We start from the raw sequence: 20,935 nt of genomic DNA on the forward strand, positions 1-20,935 counted from the left end.
ACTGCAGGAGCTGCTCCTGATTGGAGGAGAGCAGCGTGCTCGGTGTGTGGGTAGCAGAGTTGGGATTGGTGGAAGAGGACTATAAAAGAGGAGAGAGACAACATGCACCAGGAACATCTGGATAATATCTGAGCAGCCCCCGAGAGAGCCGGCCGGCGGTGTGCCGCTCCCCTGCAGAAGTGGGGAAAGTGACAGGGGGAGCTGACCCTCCACAGAGGTGGAGGGGTCGGCAGCCAACCCAAGAAAAACCAGCAGCAAACCCGGGAAGGGCCGAGCAGACAAAAGAACAGCGCAGGGTCCTGTGTCGTTCCTCCGCGAATGGGGGAGCGACACACATATAATTTTTGTTTCTTTTTTTTTTTTTTTTGACAGGCAGAGTGGACAGTGAGAGAGAGAGACAGAGAGAAAGGTCTTCCTTTGCCGTTGGTTCACCCCTAAGGTCACTGCGGCCGGCGCACCGTGCCGATCTGAAGCCAGGAGCCAGGTGCTTCTCCTGGTCTCCCATGCAGGTGCAGGGCCCAAGGACCTGGGCCATCCTCCACTGCCTTCCTGGACCACAGCAGAGAGCTGGACTGGAAAAGGAGCGACCAGTACAGAATCCGGCACCCTGACCGGGACTAGAACCTGGTGTGCCGGTGCTGCAGGCAGAGGATTGGCCTATTGAGCCATGGCGCTGGTTTCACATATAGTTTTTTATAAACTGCATTTCCATCAACTCTTCAAAGATCCTTCACATAACAGAAAGCATGTTCAAGTATAAAAGTACATACAGACTGGCGCCACGGCTCCCTAGGCTAATCCACCACCTGCTGCGCTGGCACCCCGGGGTTCTAGTCCCGGTTGGGGCACCGGATTCTGTCCCAGTTGTTCCTCTTCCAGTCCAGCTCTCTGCTGTGGCCCGGGAGTGCAGTGGAGGATGGCCCAAGTGCTTGGGCCCTGCACCTGCATGGGAGACCAGGAGGAAGCACCTGGCTTCTGGCTTCGGATCGGTGCAGCGCACCGGTAATAACAGCCATTTGAGGAGTGAACTATTGGAAAGGAAGACCTTTCTCTCTGTCTTTCTCTCTCTCACTGTCTAACTCTGCCTGTCAAAAAAAAAAAAAAAAAAAAGTACATACAAATTTGTTAGAAAACAAATGATATTAAACAGGTTTATAATTCTCTGTTAGAGTGTACGTAATCCTGAATGTGTCCCATGTGATATCTTAATTAATCTACCTTAGAAATGTCTTTTCCATTTTAAAAAATAGTCTACACAATAGCTAGAGATATTTAGAATTTTATTTACAGAAAATTAACAAAACATTATGAACATAATTTTGTTGGTAATAATTAGTAGAATCAAGAGTGGATTAATTTATGTCATTTGAGATACAATATACATTAAAATAGTTTTTAGGCTATCTTTACCCATTATCTCTTTAAATTTCAATTTTTAACAAATCTAGAAAAAAAAGCAGTAGACATGAAACAAATTTACTAAATATTTAAAATTATGTAGCCTTCTACAAATATTACTCAAACTTAAAAACCATCTGCAAATTAAATCACTTTTGCATTACAACTGCTAAATATAAAGGAGTTAAGTACCAGGTAGAACTCAAAATACACACATAAATTTTAAAAGAAAAATATTACATTAGCAATATCATAAATTAACAAAGATTTTCTGAAGAATATTGCATGATATAAAGCATATTAAATGTTTTATGAGTCTAGGATATTTTTTATTTACAATTTTGCCCATACAGTTTAAAACGCCAAAGCACTAAGCAAGGACCATTTAACAATGAGTAATGGGTGGCAGCATGTATCATTTAAGGATAAAAGGAAGATGGACTATGTGTTTCCACTTGCAAATAATATTCTTTATAGAAATGCCCTGTGTTTCTATTATCAGTGAATGACAAGAATCTTTACTATGTTAAAGAGACCATTCTATTACTGATGGAAGGCTTCTAATCTTATTTGGGTTGGATCTTCTGGATGTCTCAAGGCAATTCCATTACGCAGCAGCAGTTCAATATAAGGAGGCCAAAAGGAATCACTAATTTTGACATATGGATCATGTGGAACATCAAATAATCTATTTATAAGAGTCTAGAAAAAAATCATTTAAAATGTATTTTGTTACAGCTATAATTAAACAGAGAGGTTTCCACCAAAGAATGTTTTCTTTTCTCCTTGAATAACTGTTTATGTCATAATTTTTATTTACTAATTTAACTGTTTTAAAGAATGAGAAAAGCCTTAAAATGAATGTCTGCACTTTATCTTAAAAATATTTCCTAAAATGTGATAGAAAACATTTAAAAATCCCTTTTCTTAACATTAATAATTTCTTACATAAAAAATAGTTTGAAAAAATCAACATTCTACAAAATATGTATAAAACTCAAAAGAAAGCAAGTCTGCTGTATATTTAGGACAAAAGTAGGACAAAATCATCACTTCTGCCCTCTCCCAAAACATCTATTCTTCTGGTAAATCTTTAAAGCAGAGGCTGGCATGGGACAGCAGATTAAGCTGCCACTTGTGATGTAGGCATCCTGCATGGGTGCCAATTCCATTCCTGGCTGCTCCACTTTCAATCCGGTTCCATGTTACTGTGCCTGGGAAAAGAGTACTTGGGTCCCTGCAACCCACTTGGGAGACAAGGATAAAGCTCCTGGCTCCTGGCTTCAGTCTGGCCCAGCTTTGGCCACTGTGGCCACTGTGAACCAAGAGATGGAAGACCTCTCCTTCTGTCTATCCTTCTCTTTAACTCTGCATTTCCAATAAATTTCCATTTCCATCATCTGCTGCCTCTCAAGCACGTTAGCAGGAAGCTGGATTAGAATCCAAGCCCAAAACCAGGCACTCTGAAATGGGATGCAGGCATCCCAAGTTGCAGCTTAACCTGCTGCTCCACAGTACCCACCCCGAATATCTCTGATTTTTTTTAAAGTCTTATTTATTTATTTATATATTTACTTACTTATTTGAAAGAATGACACAGAAAAAGATCTTCCATCTGTTGGCTTATTTCCCAAATGGCTGCAACACCATGGCTGTGCCAAGCCAAAGCTGGAAGCCAAGAATTCCACTCAGGTCTCATTTGAGCCATCATCCACTGCCTTACCAGGAGCATTAGCAGGGAACTAGATGGAAGGCAGAGCAGCTGGGACTTGAACCAGTGCTCCAAGATGAGATCCCAGCACTGTGGGTGTCAGCTTACTGTACCACCCATCAGTTCTTCTGATTTCTTAATCATACATGTTGAGGGGTTACAATCAAAACTGAAAAGATTTGTGTAATCTGTATTAATTTTCCAAACTACAGTCTAAGAAATTGGTCTACATGATTTGGTTCTTATCTTGAAAAACAGGGTAGTCTAATAAATTTAGGGAAGGTTGCTAATGTGAATGAGAATCATCTGTCTATCTCAAATCCAATGGCATTAAGAACATTTTTTTCAAGAAAATATTTACAATTCTTTAAATATTAATGCTTTATAAAACATAGTGAATATTTTTACTATATTTTTTCCTCAGCTACCTTACAATGTTTTCACAAATTAAAAAATCAGAATTCAGAGAAGGAACAAAAAATTAGTAGCAGGTCATGGATTAGACTATATCTGAATTGCCAAGCTATAGCTTTAATTGAAAGATGTTTTTATTTTAAGGAACACAGAAAAGACATAATTTACACAAATATAAAGTACACTGAAATGAATAAAATTAACCCACCAAGCTCTAATGGCAATCATATTTCATAATAATATCAATATCATAATCATCTTTAAAAAGATTTATTTATTTATTTGAGAGGCAGAGTGACAGAGCAAGAGAGAGGGACAGAAACTGAGAAAGAGGGAAGGTTGGAGGGAAAGAGACAGAGAGGGAGAGAAAAAGAGAGATATCTTCCATCCACTGGTTTATTTCTCAAATGGCTGCATCAGTCAGGTCTGGGCCAGGCCAAAGCCAGGAGCCCAGATCTCATTTTGGGTCTCCCATGAAGGTAGAAGGGACTCAAACACTTGGACTATCAAATACTGCTTTCTCAGGCATATTAGCAGGGAGCTAGATCAGAAGCAGAGCAGCCACAAACTTAAACTAGCACTCTGATTAAGGGATGAACTGCCAAGTGGCAGTTTAAGCCACTGCACCACAATATTAGCTCAGTATCACAATTCCAGATAAAATATTTTCAACTAGCATTAACTTTACCTACTTCAAGACCCACATCTTGGGGAAAAAACTTTTGGACTCATTTCTCTTAGGCATCACAATGAAGAATTAAATATATTTCTACTTTGTAGTAAGTATTCATTTTAGTACAACATAAAATCATTTCTTTTCATTTCTAATTTTAATTGTATTAACTAAAATTCTAGTAGATGCCAGAAATCGTTAAAAACAAAAAATTCAAATTTAAAATGAGTATGTATATTACATTTTATTTTTCATCAAGTTGCTGCTTAAGTATTCATGATTTTTAATACTGATAATGAGAATCTAAAAGACAAAGTTAGGTTTCAAATTGTGTTTTATACAGTATCCTATAGCACACTGTTTAAAAATTATATTTGAATTTCTAGTTTATGTCTTTCAAAATTTGTCAAATGAAAAACTATTGAAAAAATTTATAATGAGAAAAAACAGCCTTATTTCAGTAAAAGATGAAATAGCTAGAAATGTTTAAAGATTATAAATCTAACAAATATTTATATTTTGCTGTTCAAAGCAATAAAATTTTGTATTAAGATATCTTGAATCACAAAAATTGGTTAATTGAACAAAAAAGAGACGTTAGCTCCCAATTCATTAAATGACAGTGAAACATGTTTTCTGAAGTTGTTCTTTCTTCTAAATTTACTAAAGACCTTTAAACACTTGCCACAAATTGTCGTTATCAAGATTTCTAAAGTAATTAATAATATACCTTATAATCTGGTTCAATTTCAAAGTGATTTTTAAAAACAAGAATACTTACAAAGCAAAGTAAATGTCAGAAAGAGTTGGAATTACTCAGTTCTTATAATAATAAGTGACTGATGTCATTCATTTAAGGGAAATTCTGTAGAAATATCTATCATTTTAAGGAAAGACTCTTAAAACTCACATTTTTTACATAGAGCAGAAAACTTCCAACTAAAGATTCTATCAATGTAACAGCACAGGATTTCACTATGAATATTAAATAGCAGCATTAAAAATACTTCAGGCATTTATCTGTAATAAATCTCTTAAAGATTGAAGGTTAGACTTTAATTTCATATTCATTTTTAAAATTATTATATTTTTCCTAATACTGTAGAGAAGATGGACACCAATTTTCAACTAAAGTTTAATTATTATATATTTAATAAACATTGACATATTCCTTAAAAATTAAAGTTTTTCTTTTTAAGCCTGACTTTAACTATTCAAAAATGACTATGAGACAGCTTCAAGACAAACTAAAGAGAAAACTTACCTCTAATATTTCATGTAGTGTTATCAGCTGTGCAGTTGATTCTTGAATGCTTTTCTTTGAGAAAAATAAAGAAATTAACATTTCAATTCTGCTACTGGCAGAATATTAGGCTTAATTATGAAATTTTTAAAGTTAGTATTTCTTAACTTCAAGGGTACAAACATTCATAATACAGTGATTTAAAAAGAAATATGAAAATAAATGTTATTGTACTAAAGTCAAATTCATAAAAATGTAGTTGGAACATCTTCTGTAAATTTTGTAATTTTTATGATAATTTTGCAATTTTTGTGAAAATTTTGTAATTACTAGAAGAAATAATTCAAACTATTCATAAACATAAAATAAATTGCATTATATATATTATATAATCATATAAAAAGAAAGTCTAATGTTCAATTTCCCAACAAACTTCCCCAAACAAATGACCTTCCAGAGTATATTCATGCATTGTCAGGACAGGGGAACTAGCTTCCAAGAGAGCACCCTCATCTTTCTACAGCTGCTGATAGCTACTCATGTTAACTCAAAGGAGAGTAAGTCTCATCCCAATTCCACACAAGACTTCCTCAAACATTTGATGACAGCTATTAGAAGACCGAAAGTCGTCTACATATTAATTATCATGAGTTACTTCAATTATTTTCCAAATGTATAATTTGAAACCCTTCAATACCATGGTTGTTCTCTGAATGTGCTGTAATTTGTCTTATTCTTAAAGAGATGTAGATTACATGAATATATAAATATATATATATCTTCTGAAATTCACCTATTTGCCAATACACCTTCTTGATAAATCATTAAAGGAAGAGATACAAAAATAATTGAGTCTTCCACAATGAAATAAGTGTGATTAAATCACCAAAGGGAAAAGAATGCTCACTTTAATAATTGGTTTAAAATTTCATCAGCACTGGGCCGGCGCCGCGGCTCACTAGGCTAATCCTCCGCCTAGCGGCGCCGGCACACCGGGTTCTAGTCCCGGTCGGGGCGCCGGATTCTGTCCCGGTTGCCCCTCTTCCAGGCCAGCTCTCTGCTGTGGCCAGGGAGTGCAGTGGAGGATGGCCCAGGTGCTTGGGCCCTGCACCCCATGGGAGACCAGGAAAAGCACCTGGCTCCTGGCTCCTGCCATCGGATCAGCGCGGTGCGCCGGCCGCAGCGCGCTGGCCGCAGCGGCCATTGGAGGGTGAACCAACGGCAAAGGAAGACCTTTCTCTCTGTCTCTCTCTCTCACTGTCCACTCTGCCTGTCAAAAAAAAAAAAAAAAAAAAAAATTTCATCAGCACTGGACAACCATTTCATCCTGGTAACTTCCGGGTATACTATCATCTAAAATGACAAAGTGTTTTTCTAGCCAAGATATATCTCCCTAAATGTTTCAAATACAAGAAGTATGTTCTGTATCTCTACTAAAAATCTGCCTATTTTATTTGGCTTAGTTCCTAGCCACCTGAAAAATACAGGATTAATTCTGTTATCCAATATATTTACTATCTTACCCAGTTTTATACTGCTGTAAACATAATCATGTATTCTACTTTCTTATTGAAATTACTGTCCAAAACACTTAACAAGACTCTAATGTAAACTGATAGAGACCTCCTTATAACAGTAGCTCTACGCAGAAGGTTTTCAATTAAATTCATTCAATTAATTACACACTCATATACCATACTAGCTCCTAGTACCTTTCTAATACCAGCCAAGGATTGCCATGGAGTCCTAATAAAACTTGGTGAAAATACAAATATGTCAAAGACATAGTAAAATAATACTAACAAAACCAAAAATGATTCTGAAGTAAATACAGTAAAATCAAATTTCAAAATTTTTTCTTATTAAACATTAAAAGAGTGGTGGTAAAAATAAGCATATGATTCACTATAGTGAAAGCAACACAAATATAGAATTAATAAACAAAAAGCAATGCACAGATTAAAATATAAATGAGACAATTAAAGGAAATACAGAGGGAAAACATGAGGAAATGAAACAATGAAAGGAAAAAGTTTCAACATACAATAAACATTAGGTATAATAAAAAAATTTTCATGCATGAAATGTAAACTAAATCTGGCCACATAAAGAACATGCCTTGTTCAATGTTAAACTGATACTGAATAACCAATTCTGTGACAAACTGATTTTAAATTAACTAAAGGTCAATGAAAATGAAGTTCATCATTTCATAGTCCAAAATAGCAAGTTATCTATAATCTGGCCTCAGACTTCTCCCAGGAACTTTCCATTTTAAGACATGAAGGAATGTCTTCCAAACCTTGAGGATTTAAAAAATAATATGGAGCTGGTTTTGAGGAACAGTGGGTTAAGAACCTACTAGTGTTGATGACATCCCATATGGGTGCCAGTTAAGAGTCCTAGATTTCCACTTCTGATACAGTTCCCTAGTAATGCAGCTAGGAAAGCAGCAGAAGACGGCCCAAGTACTTGGGCTCCTGCCATTCCTGCGGGAGATCTGGACGGAATTATGGGCTTCTGGCTTCAGCCTTTCCTGGCAGTTGTGGCCATCTGGAGAGTGAACCAGCGGTTGGAAGATATCTCTCTCTCTGTCTCTCTCTCCCCCTCTCTGTATTCTCTCCCCTTTCTAACTCTGCCTTTCAAGTAAATAAATTTAAAAAAAAATAAAGTGCTGAAGATTTATCCTTTGAGTATACAGGTAAAGAAAATACTTTCATCATTCAATAATTAAAATAGCAATCAATCCAATACAGTATAGAATGAAGGCTAAACATATACATGAATGATACTTTCTGAGCATACAACATAAATGGTATAATGTAAAACTAACACAAAGCAGGAAGTCAATACAACATAAAATTGAGAGATGAAGTTAAATCTTAAAATCTTTTAAGTTTTTTATGATTTGTTTTCTTTATATCAGAGGGATCTCTCCCAAACTAAAACCATTTGAAACAAAGAAATATTTATGTGGCCCTGGTGTGACACAAAGCAGCTGCTTACACTGCCAGCATCTCCTATCAGAACTCTGGTTCACGTCCCAGTTACTCTGCTTCCAATCCACCTCCCTGCTAATTTGCCTGGAAAAAAATAGCCCAATGGAGCCAGCACGGTGGTGTTGCCATTAAAGCCGCTGCCTACAGTGCCGGCACCTAATATGGGCACCGGTTCAAGTCCTGGCTGCTCTACTTCCTATCCAGCTCTCTGCTATAGCCTGGGAAAGCAGTAGAGGATGGCCCAAGTAGTTAGACCCCTGCCTCCGTTGGACCCCTGCACCTGCATGGGAGACTTGGAAGCTCCTGGCTACTGGCTTCGCATCAGCACAGATCCTGCTGTCATGGCCACTTGGGGAGTGAACCAACAGAAGGAAGACCTCTCTCTCTCTCTTTGCCTCTGCCTCTCTACAGCTCTGCCATGCAAACAAACAAAAGAATAGCTCAAGTGCTAGGACTAGAGCACATGGGGGACTTGGATGGATTCCCGGCTCCTGGCTTTGGCTTAGCCTATCCCCAGCTGAACATGGCCATTTGAAGAGTGAACCAGCAGATAGATGATCTTTTTTTTATGATTTATTTATTTATTTGAAAGTCAGAGTTACATAGAGAGAGGAGAGGCAGAGAAAGAGAGAGGTCTTCCATCTGCTGGTTCACCCCCCGAGTCGGCTGCAACAGCCGAAGCTGCGCCGATCCGAAACCGAGACAGGAGTTTCCTCTAGTTCTTTCCACATGCGTGCAGGGGCCCAAGGACCTGGGCCATCTTCTACTGCCTTCCCAGGCCATAGCAGAGAGCTGGAACAAAAGTGGAGCAGCCGGCACCCATACAAGATGCATGCACTGCAGGCGGCGGCTTTATCCACCACATGACAGTGCCAGCCCCAAAAAATCTCTTTCTCACTGTCTCTTCTCTTTTTCTCTGGCACTCTGCCTTTCAGATAAATAAAATCTTTTTTGTAAAAAAGAAATATTTATCTGAATTCAATATCACTTTTTCTATCAAATTTAAATAAAAATGACATTTAATATTCAATTTATATTAGCGTGTACAATATCTTCCATCATTCCATCTATTGACATATCTTTATAGTCAACTTGTTTAGGAAGATGGTTCAAATAGTGTCAATGATCTGATGGAGGAATTTTGATAGTCTTTAGCTTTCTTGTTTGTAGACCTCACCAGACACCAATCCAGAGTATCTTGATCCTGGTGCTGTGGCGCAGCGGGTTAACGTCCCAGCCTAAAGTGCCGGCATCCCATATGGGCACCAGTTCTAGTTCCGGCTGCTCCACTTCTGATCCAGCTCTCTGCTATGGCCTGGGATCGCAGTGGAGGATGGCCCAAGTTTTTGGGCCCCTGCACCCACGTGGGAAACCTGCAAGAAGCTCCTGGCTCCTGATCGGCGCAGCTCCAGCACCTGTGGACTTCTGGGGAGTGAACCAGTGGATGGAACACCTCTCTGTCTCTACCTCTCTCTCTGTAACTCCTCTAACTCTTCAAAATAAATAAAATAAATCTTAAAAAAAAAAAGTATCTGTTATTGAAACCAACTAGTCTGTGGTATTTTGTTATGGCAGTCTGCAGACTAACAGTATTATTCAGTATTACTGCTGGCCAAAGAGAGAAAGACAGAGACACTTATAATTTTATACCATGTATCGATATTCTTATATTTAATTTTTAAAAAGTGAGTTAGCAAATACAACTTAGTGAACATATGATGGCTTCCGGTAATTAACACTTCTTTTTTAGGATGTCTCAAACCCCTTAAAAAGCTTAAAAAGAAAGCTGAGATAAATAGAGGAGACTCGAGCCAGAAAATAAACCAATGAGTTGTTAGAATATTAAGATCATTAAATGCCAAGCTATCATGACCTTAATGAAATGGCCAACAGAAGACTATAAATAACTTCAGAAATAAATAAGAAATATAAATAACAAAGGACAGAATGGAAGAGACAGTCTATAACAAGCATAAAGCCTACAAGTAAGAAAAAGGGAAGAAAAAAACAACACACTGTTAAGAAGAACCTTTGCTCCTTTTCCAAGCATACTACATATATATAAATATGATGATAAGGAGTGGGCAATTAGCCTGGTGCTTACGACTCCTATCCCACATCACAATACCTGGGTTCGTTTCCTGGCTCTGGCTCTTTATTCCAGCTTCCTGCCAGCAAACACCCTGGAGGCCAGTGGTGACGGCTCAAGTAACTGGGTGAGTCCCTGCCACTCATGGGGGAGACCTGCGTTGTTTCCAGCTCCTGGCTCACTCTCAACTATTTCAGCAGTAGTAAGCATTTAGAGAGTGAACCAGGGGATGGGAGCTCACTCACTCGCTCTCTTTCTCTCTCTGACTCTCCCTCTCTGACTCAGCCTTTCAAATAAATAAATCTTTAAAAAGAAAAAAACGAACTCAGAGGATACTATAAAAGATACACAGATATAAGAGATACAAAGATGAATTAAACACTTCAAGTAGTTCACAGTGCATCCGAGGAAAGAGGGAGATACAAATGATAATTACAAAATCATTTGACAAATGCTAACAAAGGACCCCGACCCCTAAATTTATAGTGCTTCACACAAAAAATGTTTGAGTTATCTTAAAGTAAGAATTTACTACCTTCATTAGACAGGAAGGGTTTTCTGGATAAAAGAAATAGGATGTATAAGGCATATTTATTGAAGTTATAGCAGTATAGTTGACTAGATTTGTGGACGAAATGGATAAAGAACAAAGGAAATCAGGTTGAAGAAACACTGAAAGCCCAGAGTATAAATTCATTATTCTAAGGTGTGGATAGATGCCACGCCATAGGGAACCATCAAGGGTTTTATGACAAAAAGTGATTAAACTATACATAGGTATTATAGAGAAATCATTTTGATGCCTGTTTCAAAGCCAATTCCAACTTCAGACATTTTCATTATTTATATTATATCATGCATAAAAAAGGAATTAAAGCAGTTGGTCATCATCTTTCTGTCACCAAATGAGATAGTTAATTGCTTTTTTGGAAAATGTTTATTTCACCATAAGTACTACCCAAATAGTGATTAACTTATGGTAAAATAACATATTTTAAACAATATTCTTCTGATTTAAAAAGTTACATATATTCATCATGAAAAATTTGGAAAATAATTAAAAGCAAAAGTAATCCCACCTACAATCCTAGCCCTCAGATACACATTTATTCATAAAAATTAGATTCTACAGTTTAGTGATCTGTTTTATTCATCTAACAGCAAAATGTATGTATTTCATCAACTCCTGTGTTGTTCAATACATTACTTTTAAAAGCTGAATCATCCTAACATACATATATAATATAAAAAATGTATTTATCACATTTTATTGCACAACTAGGCAGTTTCTAATTTTTCAATAAATACATAATGATAGCACACTTCTTCTGCACATGTGTGTGTGTCTATATTTGAACTATATAAGAAAATTTGCTTTTGGACCTACTTAAACTAATTCAAATATGATTATCAAAATGAATGTCTTCTCCAAAATTTACCTTTTTCTTTTTAACACTTCCATCAGGCAGAGGAAAGTGGTCTTCTAGAAACTCACCCAAGGTAATCAAGAGTTTCTTCTTATACTTTTTTACATTAAGCAGTTTAGTTTTCAGCTCAGTAAAGATTCTAATAAATTAAAAACATTAAGGGAAACATTTAATGTAAAATAATATGCACATGCATCTGCTTATTTATAAAGTTGATGAAAACTTTGCTGAAACTTCAAACCAAATAACTACCTTTATGAAAGTAATATTTTTAATGTAACATGTAGGGAAATTAAAGGTACAACAAAAGGTTATACAACAGGGACAAGCATTTGGACAAGTAAGATGCGGCTTGTAGCTTCTGCATCCCATATCAGGGTGCCCAGATTGAGTCCTAGTTCCACTCCTGAAACCAGCTTCCTGCTAATGGTGCACCCCAGGAGACAGTAGGTGATGGCTGAACGAGTTGGTTCCCTGCCACTGACACGAGAGATCCAGGTTGAGTTCTGGCTCACAGCTTCAGCCTGTCCCCATTTAGGCTACTGTGGGCATTTGGGGAGTAAACAAGCAGATGTGAGCTCTCTGCCTCCCAAATTTTTAGAAAATGAAAACTAACAAGAACAAAGAACATCATGTAAATAACAGTTGGCAAAAGTCAGAGCACGAATCACGATTCCTGGTAAAATTTACCTTCTTTCAACTACATTTCATGTAAGATAAAAAAGAAAACACTTTCTCTTATTTTAAAAACTTGGAACACAAAATTAGTACCTTGATTCAGAAAATGTCACAACCTGATTTTTCAATTCACTGTGTAGTACATTAAGAGATTCCATTATCTGTTGCTGTTCATCCAACCACTGCTGCTCTCTTTACACATGGAAAAACAAAACAATTAGCCAGATAAAATTTTAAAATGCCAACTCAACATATATGAACAATTAATACTACTTATAACATAAATATACCTTTTTAAGTCTTCCTTTAACTTTTCATTCTTTGACTGAATAGTAGATAGCACCATTTCAAGATCATGCTGCAATTTTTGGAACTAGAACAAAATAATTCAAATTAATTGCTTAGTTTTAATCATATAGTTTATTTCTGAATGATGTGAAGTTTACATATTGGGCTAGTATACTTCAGTTTAGGAATTAATAGCTTTTTTTAAAAAGCATAGCAGAAAGCATTTGAAAGGATAAATACAAAACTAAGTTTCTGGTAGTATTCCATTTTAAAAATATAAGAATATGCAAGCAATATATTTTAATTTTATGCTGAAACACAAATGCTGTGTTTTTAATAATCACACAGATTAGGTCTCTTTTCTAAGGACACTATAAAACACACAAATGAACATTATTTATTAATGATTGATCAGTTATTGACTATTAGGCATTGCTAAAGTAGGCAGTGATGCAAAGGTGAACAAAACAACAAAAAGAGGAATCCTGACAACTCCAGCAAGTGATTAAGTGCCACAAAGAACAAATAACCTAAAATAAGAGTAAAGCCTTGAAAAATGGCTACTTTAGGTTGTGTGATAGAGAAAGAATGCTCCGATCAGGTCACATCTTAAGAACAGAGAAAGAATACAAAATCTAAACCAAGTTACTATCTAGCAAAATAATGTTCTAGGAAGAGAAAATAATAAGCACCAGGGAAGTGAGACAGGAATGTGTCTTAGGCATTTTAGGAATAAGAAGACTATGTCACTAAAGTGAATCACAATGAACACTGGATTTTATGTAGTATCCTTTTGCTTCTGGAATGCATTAGCCAAAGGTTTCCATTAGCTTTTCCTTTTTTTTTAAGATTTATTTTATTTATTTGAAAGACAGAGTTACAGAGAGAGGTAGAGACAGGGAGGTGTTCCATCCGCTGGTTTACTCCCCAGATGGCCGCAACTGTCGGAGCTGCGCCGATCCGAAGCCAGGAGCTTCTTCCGGGTCTCCCACATGGCTGCAGGGGCCCAAACACTTGGGCCATCCTCACTGCTATCCCAGGCCATAGCAGAGAGCTGGATCAGAAGAGGAGCAGCCGAGACTAGAACCGGCACCCAAATGGGATGCCAGCGCTTCAGGCCAGGGTATTAACCCACTGCGCCACTGTGCCGGGCCCTCCATTAGCTTTTATAAATCAAATCAGTAAGTATATTAAAGTATATATAAGTATATATTAAAGATGTATATTATAAACCTTAAATCCACTATGGAGAGAAAGAAGAAATAATAAGACAACAGCAATTTTAAATGGGTCTATTTTCAAAAATATACAATCTAAGAAAGTGGGAAAAGAAAAAACAGGAACAGAGATTTTATAGGACAAATAAAAAAGATAAATCAGGACCAGCACTGTGGCGATAGTAAAGCCACTGCCTGCAGTGCAGGCATCCCATATAGCCACAGGTTCAAGTCCCAGCTGCTCCACTCCGATACAGTTCTCTGCGGTGGCCTAGGAAAGTGGTAGAAGATGGCCCAAGTCCCTGAAACCTTGCACCTGCGTTGGAGACCTGGAGGAGATCCTGGCTCGTGGCTTTGGATTGGCGCAGCTCCAGCCGTTGAGGCCAGTTGGGGAGTGAGCCAGTGGATGGAAGACCTCTCTCTGCATAACTCTAATTTTCAAATTGATAAACCTTAAAAAAAAAAAAAGATAAATCAAGAATGTAGATTTTGGGGCCAGCACTGTGACATAGCGAGTAAAGCTGCCATCTGCAATGCTGGAGTCCCATACGGGCGCCGGTTCGAGACCCAGCTGGCTACTCCTTTTCCAATCCAGCTCTCTGGTATGCCCTGGGAAAGCAGTAGAAGATAGCCAAGTGCTTCGGCCCCTGAACTCACATGGGAGAGCCAAAAGAAACTCCCGGCTCCTGGCTTCATATCAGCTCACTTTGGCCATTGTGAACATTTGGGGAGTGAACCAGAGGATGTAAGATCACACTCCACTCACTCCTCCCACTCCCCGCCTTTGCCTCTCTGTAACTCAGCCTTTCAAATAAATAAATCTTTATTAAAAAAAGAATGTAAATCTCAATGTACTCATTAATTTTATGTTAAATGTAATCTAATAATGAAATTAAATTAGAAAAAAATAATAGAAAAATATCTAGAAAACTTTGCAAACGGCATACTTCTAGATAATCCATTGGTCAAAGAAGCAATAGGAAAATAAAATATTATAATTGACTGAAAATAAAAACATCAAAATTTCTGGAAAGAGACTGCAAAAAATAATCTAATAAAAAATTTAAATCAATGAAATAGAAGGAAAAAAATGAAGAAACAAATTCACAACATCAAGAAAGAGGTAATATCATAACAAATCTTAAAATGAGAATGAGGGGGCCAGCACTGTGGCGTAGTGGGTAAAGCCACAGCCTGCAGTGCCAGCATCCCATGTGAGCACTGATTCAAGTCCTGGCTGCTCCACTTCTGATCCAGCTCTCTACTATAGTCTGGGAAAGCAGTAGAGGATGGCCCAAGCACTTAGGCCCCTGCACCCATGTGGGAGACCTGGAAGAAGCTCCTGGCCCAGGCTTCAGATCGGTCCAGCTCCGGCAGTTGCAGCCATTTAGGGAGTGAACCAGCAGATGAAGACCTTTCTCTCTCTCTCTCGCTCTCTGCCTCTCTGTAACTCTGACTTTCAAGTAAAATAAATAAATGTTTAAAAAAAAATGAGAATGCTAAGAAAACGTTTATGTTTATAAATCTGACAAATTAGATGAGATGGATAAATTTTTTGAAAGATACAAATGGAGAGATTTTGAGACAAACAGAAAATCTGACAAGATCTAAGAAACTGAATTCCTAGTTAAAAAATTTCCCAGAAGAAAATTATTATTCAATATCTCTGAATTTTTATTCAGTTTACTGGAAAACTACAGGCTGAGACAACTCTACCTCTGAACTGAAATAGACGTTTAAAGAAAAATATAACACTAATTATACACCAACTCTTTTGAAAATAAGAGGATATTTCTCAGGTTATTTCATGAAGCTAGTATTATCCTTTTATTAAAGCCTGATAAGGATATCACAAGAAAACCACAGAAATTTCAGAAACACAGATGTAAAATCATAATAAAGTTCTAGCAAAATAAATTCAGCAATAAATAAAACAGATTAATACATCCAAGCAGAGTAGGTTTTATGCCAGGAAAGCAGTTAATTAGCAGTGGAAATCATTTTTAAAAATCAGTGTTCTCGGCTGGCGCCGCAGCTCAATAGGCTAATCCTCTACCTAGCGGCGCCGGCACACCGGGTTCTAGTCCCGGTTGGGGTGCCGGATTCTGTCCCGGTCGCCCCTCTTCCAGTCCAGCTCTCTGCTGTGGCCCGGGAGTGCAGCGGAGGATGGCCCAAGTGCTTGGGCCCTGCACCCCATGGGAGACCAGGAGAAGCACCTGGCTCCTGCCTTCGGATCAGTGCGGTGCACCGGCTGCAGCGGCGGCCATTGGAGGGTGAACCAACGGCAAAGGAAGACCTTTCTCTCTGTCTCTCTCTCTCTCACTGTCCACTCCCCTGTCAAAAATAAATAAATAAATAAATAAATAAATAAATAAATAAAAAATCAATGTTCTCCATCCCGCTTCCGGCTCATGACTCTAGCTTCCTGCTAATACAGTCCCTGGGAGATAGCAGGTGATGGCTCAGATACTTAGGCCGCTGTCACCCACATGTGAAATCTGGACTGAGTTCCTGGTACCAGCTTTGGTCCTTACACAAACTCAGCGATTTGGGGAATGAATCCGCAGACAGAAACATGCTCTTTGAAATACATTAAAAAATTATTTTTAAAAATTCTGTTCAGGAGCTGGCACTGTGATGCAATCAATGGGTTAAGCCAACACCTAGAGCACCGGCATCCCATACAGGTGGCTGGTTGGAATCCTGGCTGCTTCCAGCTCCCTTGTAACAAAACTGAGAAAGCAGTGGAGGATGGCCCAAGTACTTGGACCCCTACACCCAAGTGGGAGAACTGGATGAAGCTCCTCACTCCTGGCTTCAATCTGGCCCAGTCCTGGCTGTTGTAGCCATTTGCGGAGTAAACCACAAAGAAAGATCGCTCTCTCTCACTCTCTCTCTCACTCTCTCTCTCCTTTTACTCTCCCTCCCTCTCTTCCCCCACTTCTGTAATTCTGCCTTTCAAATAAGTAAATCAATCTTTAAAGAAACAAAAATTCTGGGGCAGGCATTGTGGCATAGTAGATAAAGCTGCCACCTGTAACACTGGTATCCCTTGTGGGCCCCCATTCATATCTCAGCTGCTCTTTTTCCAATCCAGCTCCCTGCTAATGTCCTGAGAAAAGCAGCAGAAGATGGCTCAGTTGTTTGAGCCCCTGCCACCCACTGTGGCAAGAAGCATCTGCAACAAGAAGCTCCTGGCTCCTGGCCCAGCCCTGGTATCACGGCCACTTGGGGAGTGAACCAGTGCGTAGAAGATCTCTCTCACTCTGTCTCTCCCCTTCTCTCTATGACCCTGCTTTTCAAACAAATAAATCTTTAAAAAAAGAAAAAAAAATTCTATCCAATAAAACAACAAAAAATGAAAACTTAATATGATTTCAGAGTGGCTTCATCCTATTTCTTATGGCATGAACTTACCAAAAACAGTTCTAATTATAAATTACTAGGGATTAGTACAAATTCATTAACTGACTTACCTCTTCTTTTCCTAATGTTACCAGAACATCGTCATTTAGGGGAGCTACTACAAAGAGCAAAACAAAACCAAATTATATATAGGCTTAGTTAATTCTCAATAATTCAATTTTGTGACTTTTTAAGAAAACCTTTTCCATTTCTTTATATATCATACAACTTTTTATGAAATGTGTGCATTTTAAAATTACTTTTATTTAATATCTTGCATATATAACCAGCTATATGTAATTTTAGATATATTTGGCCATATTTATACATTTTGCTCTGTCTTCTTTTCCTCTTTGTTTTTTACTAGTTTAAAAGCAAACTTGATTTACAGTGTTCTCAAACATCTGTCTCTGCAGTCCCATGATCTTATGCATATATATACATATCCACATACACACACATATAAATGTAAAAAGGTTATTATTGTTATCATTGCTGACTTTACAAGGACGGTATATCATATATATTATTTTCATCTTGTTTTCACTCAACAAACACCCACAGAACTCTTTTATATCCATCAGATATATATTTAATTCATAATTTTAACACTATATAATATTCAAATGTGCATGTATCATAACAAATTGAGTGATTCCCTTACTGACAGAGCATTAACTTTGTGTTTAGTCTCTAGCCACAACAAACAAGGATGTAGTAAGCATCTTTTTTATGTCTTCATGTATTAGTGCTTTCATTTCTATGAAACAGTTTTCCAGAGATGAAATTTTGCAGAATGAAATAAGCATCTGAATTTTAACAGAAGATGCCAGATTCAATGAACAAATATTATACACTCTTGTAAAATTTTTGCTAGTCTGATAAGTAGAAATGAATATTTAAGGTGGGAACTCATTTTTTTTTTGACAGGCAGAGTTAGACAGTGAGAGAGAGAAGAGAGAAAGGTCTTCCTTCCATTGGCTTACCCCCTAAATGGCTGCTATGGCCAGCGCGCTGCGCCAATCTGAAGCCAGAAGCCAGGTGCTTCCTCCTGATCTCCCATGCGGGTGCAGGGCCCAAGCACTTGGGCCATCCTCCAGTGTCTTCCCGGGCCACAGCAGAGAGCTGGCCTGGAAGAGGAGCAACCGGGACTAGAACCCAGCCCCATATGGGATGCCAGGTGCCGCAGGTGGAGGATTAGCCAAGTGAGCCATGGTGCTGGCCTCGGAACTCACTTTCTATCTCATTGTCACTCTCCCTTTCAAATAAGTAAATAAATAAATCTTCAAAAATGGAGAAATCGGCCGGCGCCGCGGCTCACTAGGCTAATCCTCCGCCTAGCGGCGCCGGCACACCGGGTTCTAGTCCCGGTCGGGGCGCCGGATTCTGTCCCGGTTGCCCCTCTTCCAGGCCAGCCCTCTGCTGTGGCCAGGGAGTGCAGTGGAGGATGGCCCAGGTGCTTGGGCCCTGCACCCCATGGGAGACCAGGAAAAGCACCTGGCTCCTGGCTCCTGCCATCGGATCAGCGCGGTGCGCCGGCCGCAGCGCACCGGCTGCGGCGGCCATTGGAGGGTGAACCAACGGCAAAGGAAGACCTTTCTCTCTGTCTCTCTCTCTCACTGTCCACTCTGCCTGTCAAAAAAAAAAAAAAAAAAAAAAAAAAATGGAGAAATCAAGATATGCTCAAAGAAAAATAAAGAGAAATTGTTATCAGCAGACCAACCATACAAGAATAGCTAAAAGAAATTTTTGAAATAGAAACAAGAGGGACTAGTGTTGTGGCACACAGCAGGTTAAGCTGCCGCCTGCGATGCCAGCGTCCCATGAGTGCTGGTTCAAGTTGCTCCACTTCCAGTCCAGCTTTCTGCTAATATGCCTGGGAAAGCAGTGGAAAATGGCCCAAGTGCTTGCCTCTGCCATGCATGTAGGACACCTATATGGAGTTCTTGTATCCTGGCTTCAGCCTAGCCAACCCCTGGACAATGTGGTCATTCAGGGAGTGAATAAAATAATGCATAGAAAGAAAGGAAAATGGAATAGCTTCCTGATATCAATGTAATTTAAACAATTTCAGAAAGTGAATCTTATAATTCTTTTGTAATCATTAAATTAATTTCTCATTAATTTGCTCACAAAAATACAAACTTAAAATGAATCTTACTTTCAGGTGTTTCTTTTTGCCACTGACTGAGTTCAGCAGTCAAACATTTCACTTGCATAATTAATAGTGAAATCTTTAAAAGAAGAATAAGAGAATAAAACAAAGTTAGTTCTTATGAAATATGCATAGCTATTCATTGATAAAAATGAAGACAATCTCAATATTGTAACATGAGTTCCTAATATAAATAGCTAATAAAATAGCACATCCAAACTGTAAAAAAATTATCACTACACTTTAAAAATGATTACTTAACCTAATTATAGCTATTAAATTCACTTTATAGTCCTAATTTAGTACTAAATGATAAATTCTGCTTTATCACTCAAAAGAAACTATGCATGTTAATTTTCTTTCATAAACACACTTTACAGCAAAAAAATAAATATCTTTCTTACCAATATTTTTAAAAACAAATTTGCTTAAAATTCATTCTGTTTCCTCTCAATGCCTTTTCAGAAAAAGGCCACGTTTAGGTGAGTAGCTAGAAATAAATTTAAATACACATATGGAGACAATTATAAAACCTAGTTCACAAGCTACATATAAAAATCACTTTTCTACACAAGAGTATGTAAATTATGTATCCCTTAGTCAAAGGTAAAATAGATGAGTATGTTTTTGGTTTTAGGTATCTTCAGTCATTCTAATTTTTAAAAAAAATTTATTTACTTGGGGCTGGCGCTATGGCACAGCAAGTTAAAGCCCTGGCCGGAAGCGCCGGCATCCCATATGGGCAACGGTTCTAATCCCGGCTGCTTCTCATCTGATCCAGCTCTCTGCTATGGCCTGGGAAAGCAGTAGAAGCTGGCCCAAGTCCTTGGGCCCCTGCACCCATATGGGAGACCCGAAAGAAGCTCCTGGCTTCAGATTGGCGCAGCTCTGGCCGTGGCGGCCATCTGGGGAGTAAACCAGCAGATGGAAGACTTCTCTGTCTACCTCTCTCTCTAACTCTGTCAAATAAATAAAATAAATCTTTAAAAAAAAAAAAAAAAGATTTATTTATTTGAAAGCCAGTCAGAGAGAGCGGAAGAGACACAGAAAGAGAGAGAGAGATCTTCCATCTACTGGTCTATACCCCAAAATGGCTGCAAGCAGGCCAGGCCAAAGCCAGGAGCTCCATCTGAGTCTCCCATATCGGTGGCAGAAGCCCAAGTACTTGGGTCATCCTCCACAGCATTTTCCCAGGTACGTTAGCAGAGAGTTGGATCAGAAGTGGAGCAGTGGGGACT

The 20,935-nt window shown here is 38.3% G+C and overlaps 1 protein-coding gene across 17 annotated transcripts in view; it reads right to left on the reverse strand.

Moving 5' to 3' along the window:
* Nucleotides 1-1,263: 1,263 nt before the first annotated feature.
* CENPK (centromere protein K) overlaps nucleotides 1,264-20,935 on the reverse strand; it is a 45,146-nt gene continuing 25,474 nt past the window's right edge. For 13 of the 17 annotated variants that reach the window (XM_008262270.5, XM_070056764.2, XM_089312821.1 and 10 more), the window contains 7 exons: nucleotides 19,704-19,776; nucleotides 17,614-17,660; nucleotides 12,923-13,005; nucleotides 12,726-12,824; nucleotides 11,967-12,093; nucleotides 5,461-5,514; nucleotides 1,264-2,100 (listed from right to left, as the gene is read on the reverse strand). In XM_008262270.5, the coding sequence (XP_008260492.1) occupies nucleotides 1,942-2,100; nucleotides 5,461-5,514; nucleotides 11,967-12,093; nucleotides 12,726-12,824; nucleotides 12,923-13,005; nucleotides 17,614-17,660; nucleotides 19,704-19,776 (642 nt within the window). In that variant the 3' untranslated portion in view covers nucleotides 1,264-1,941. The remainder of the gene's footprint in view (nucleotides 2,101-5,460; nucleotides 5,515-11,966; nucleotides 12,094-12,725; nucleotides 12,825-12,922; nucleotides 13,006-17,613; nucleotides 17,661-19,703; nucleotides 19,777-20,935) is intronic. The other 4 variants (XM_089312825.1, XM_089312826.1, XM_089312824.1 and 1 more) reach the window with 3 other exon arrangements.

Source organism: Oryctolagus cuniculus, chromosome 14, assembly GCF_051225735.1.
Source record: "Oryctolagus cuniculus isolate XC-2025 breed Fujian yellow rabbit chromosome 14, ASM5122573v1, whole genome shotgun sequence".
Taxonomy (NCBI): domain Eukaryota; kingdom Metazoa; phylum Chordata; class Mammalia; order Lagomorpha; family Leporidae; genus Oryctolagus; species Oryctolagus cuniculus.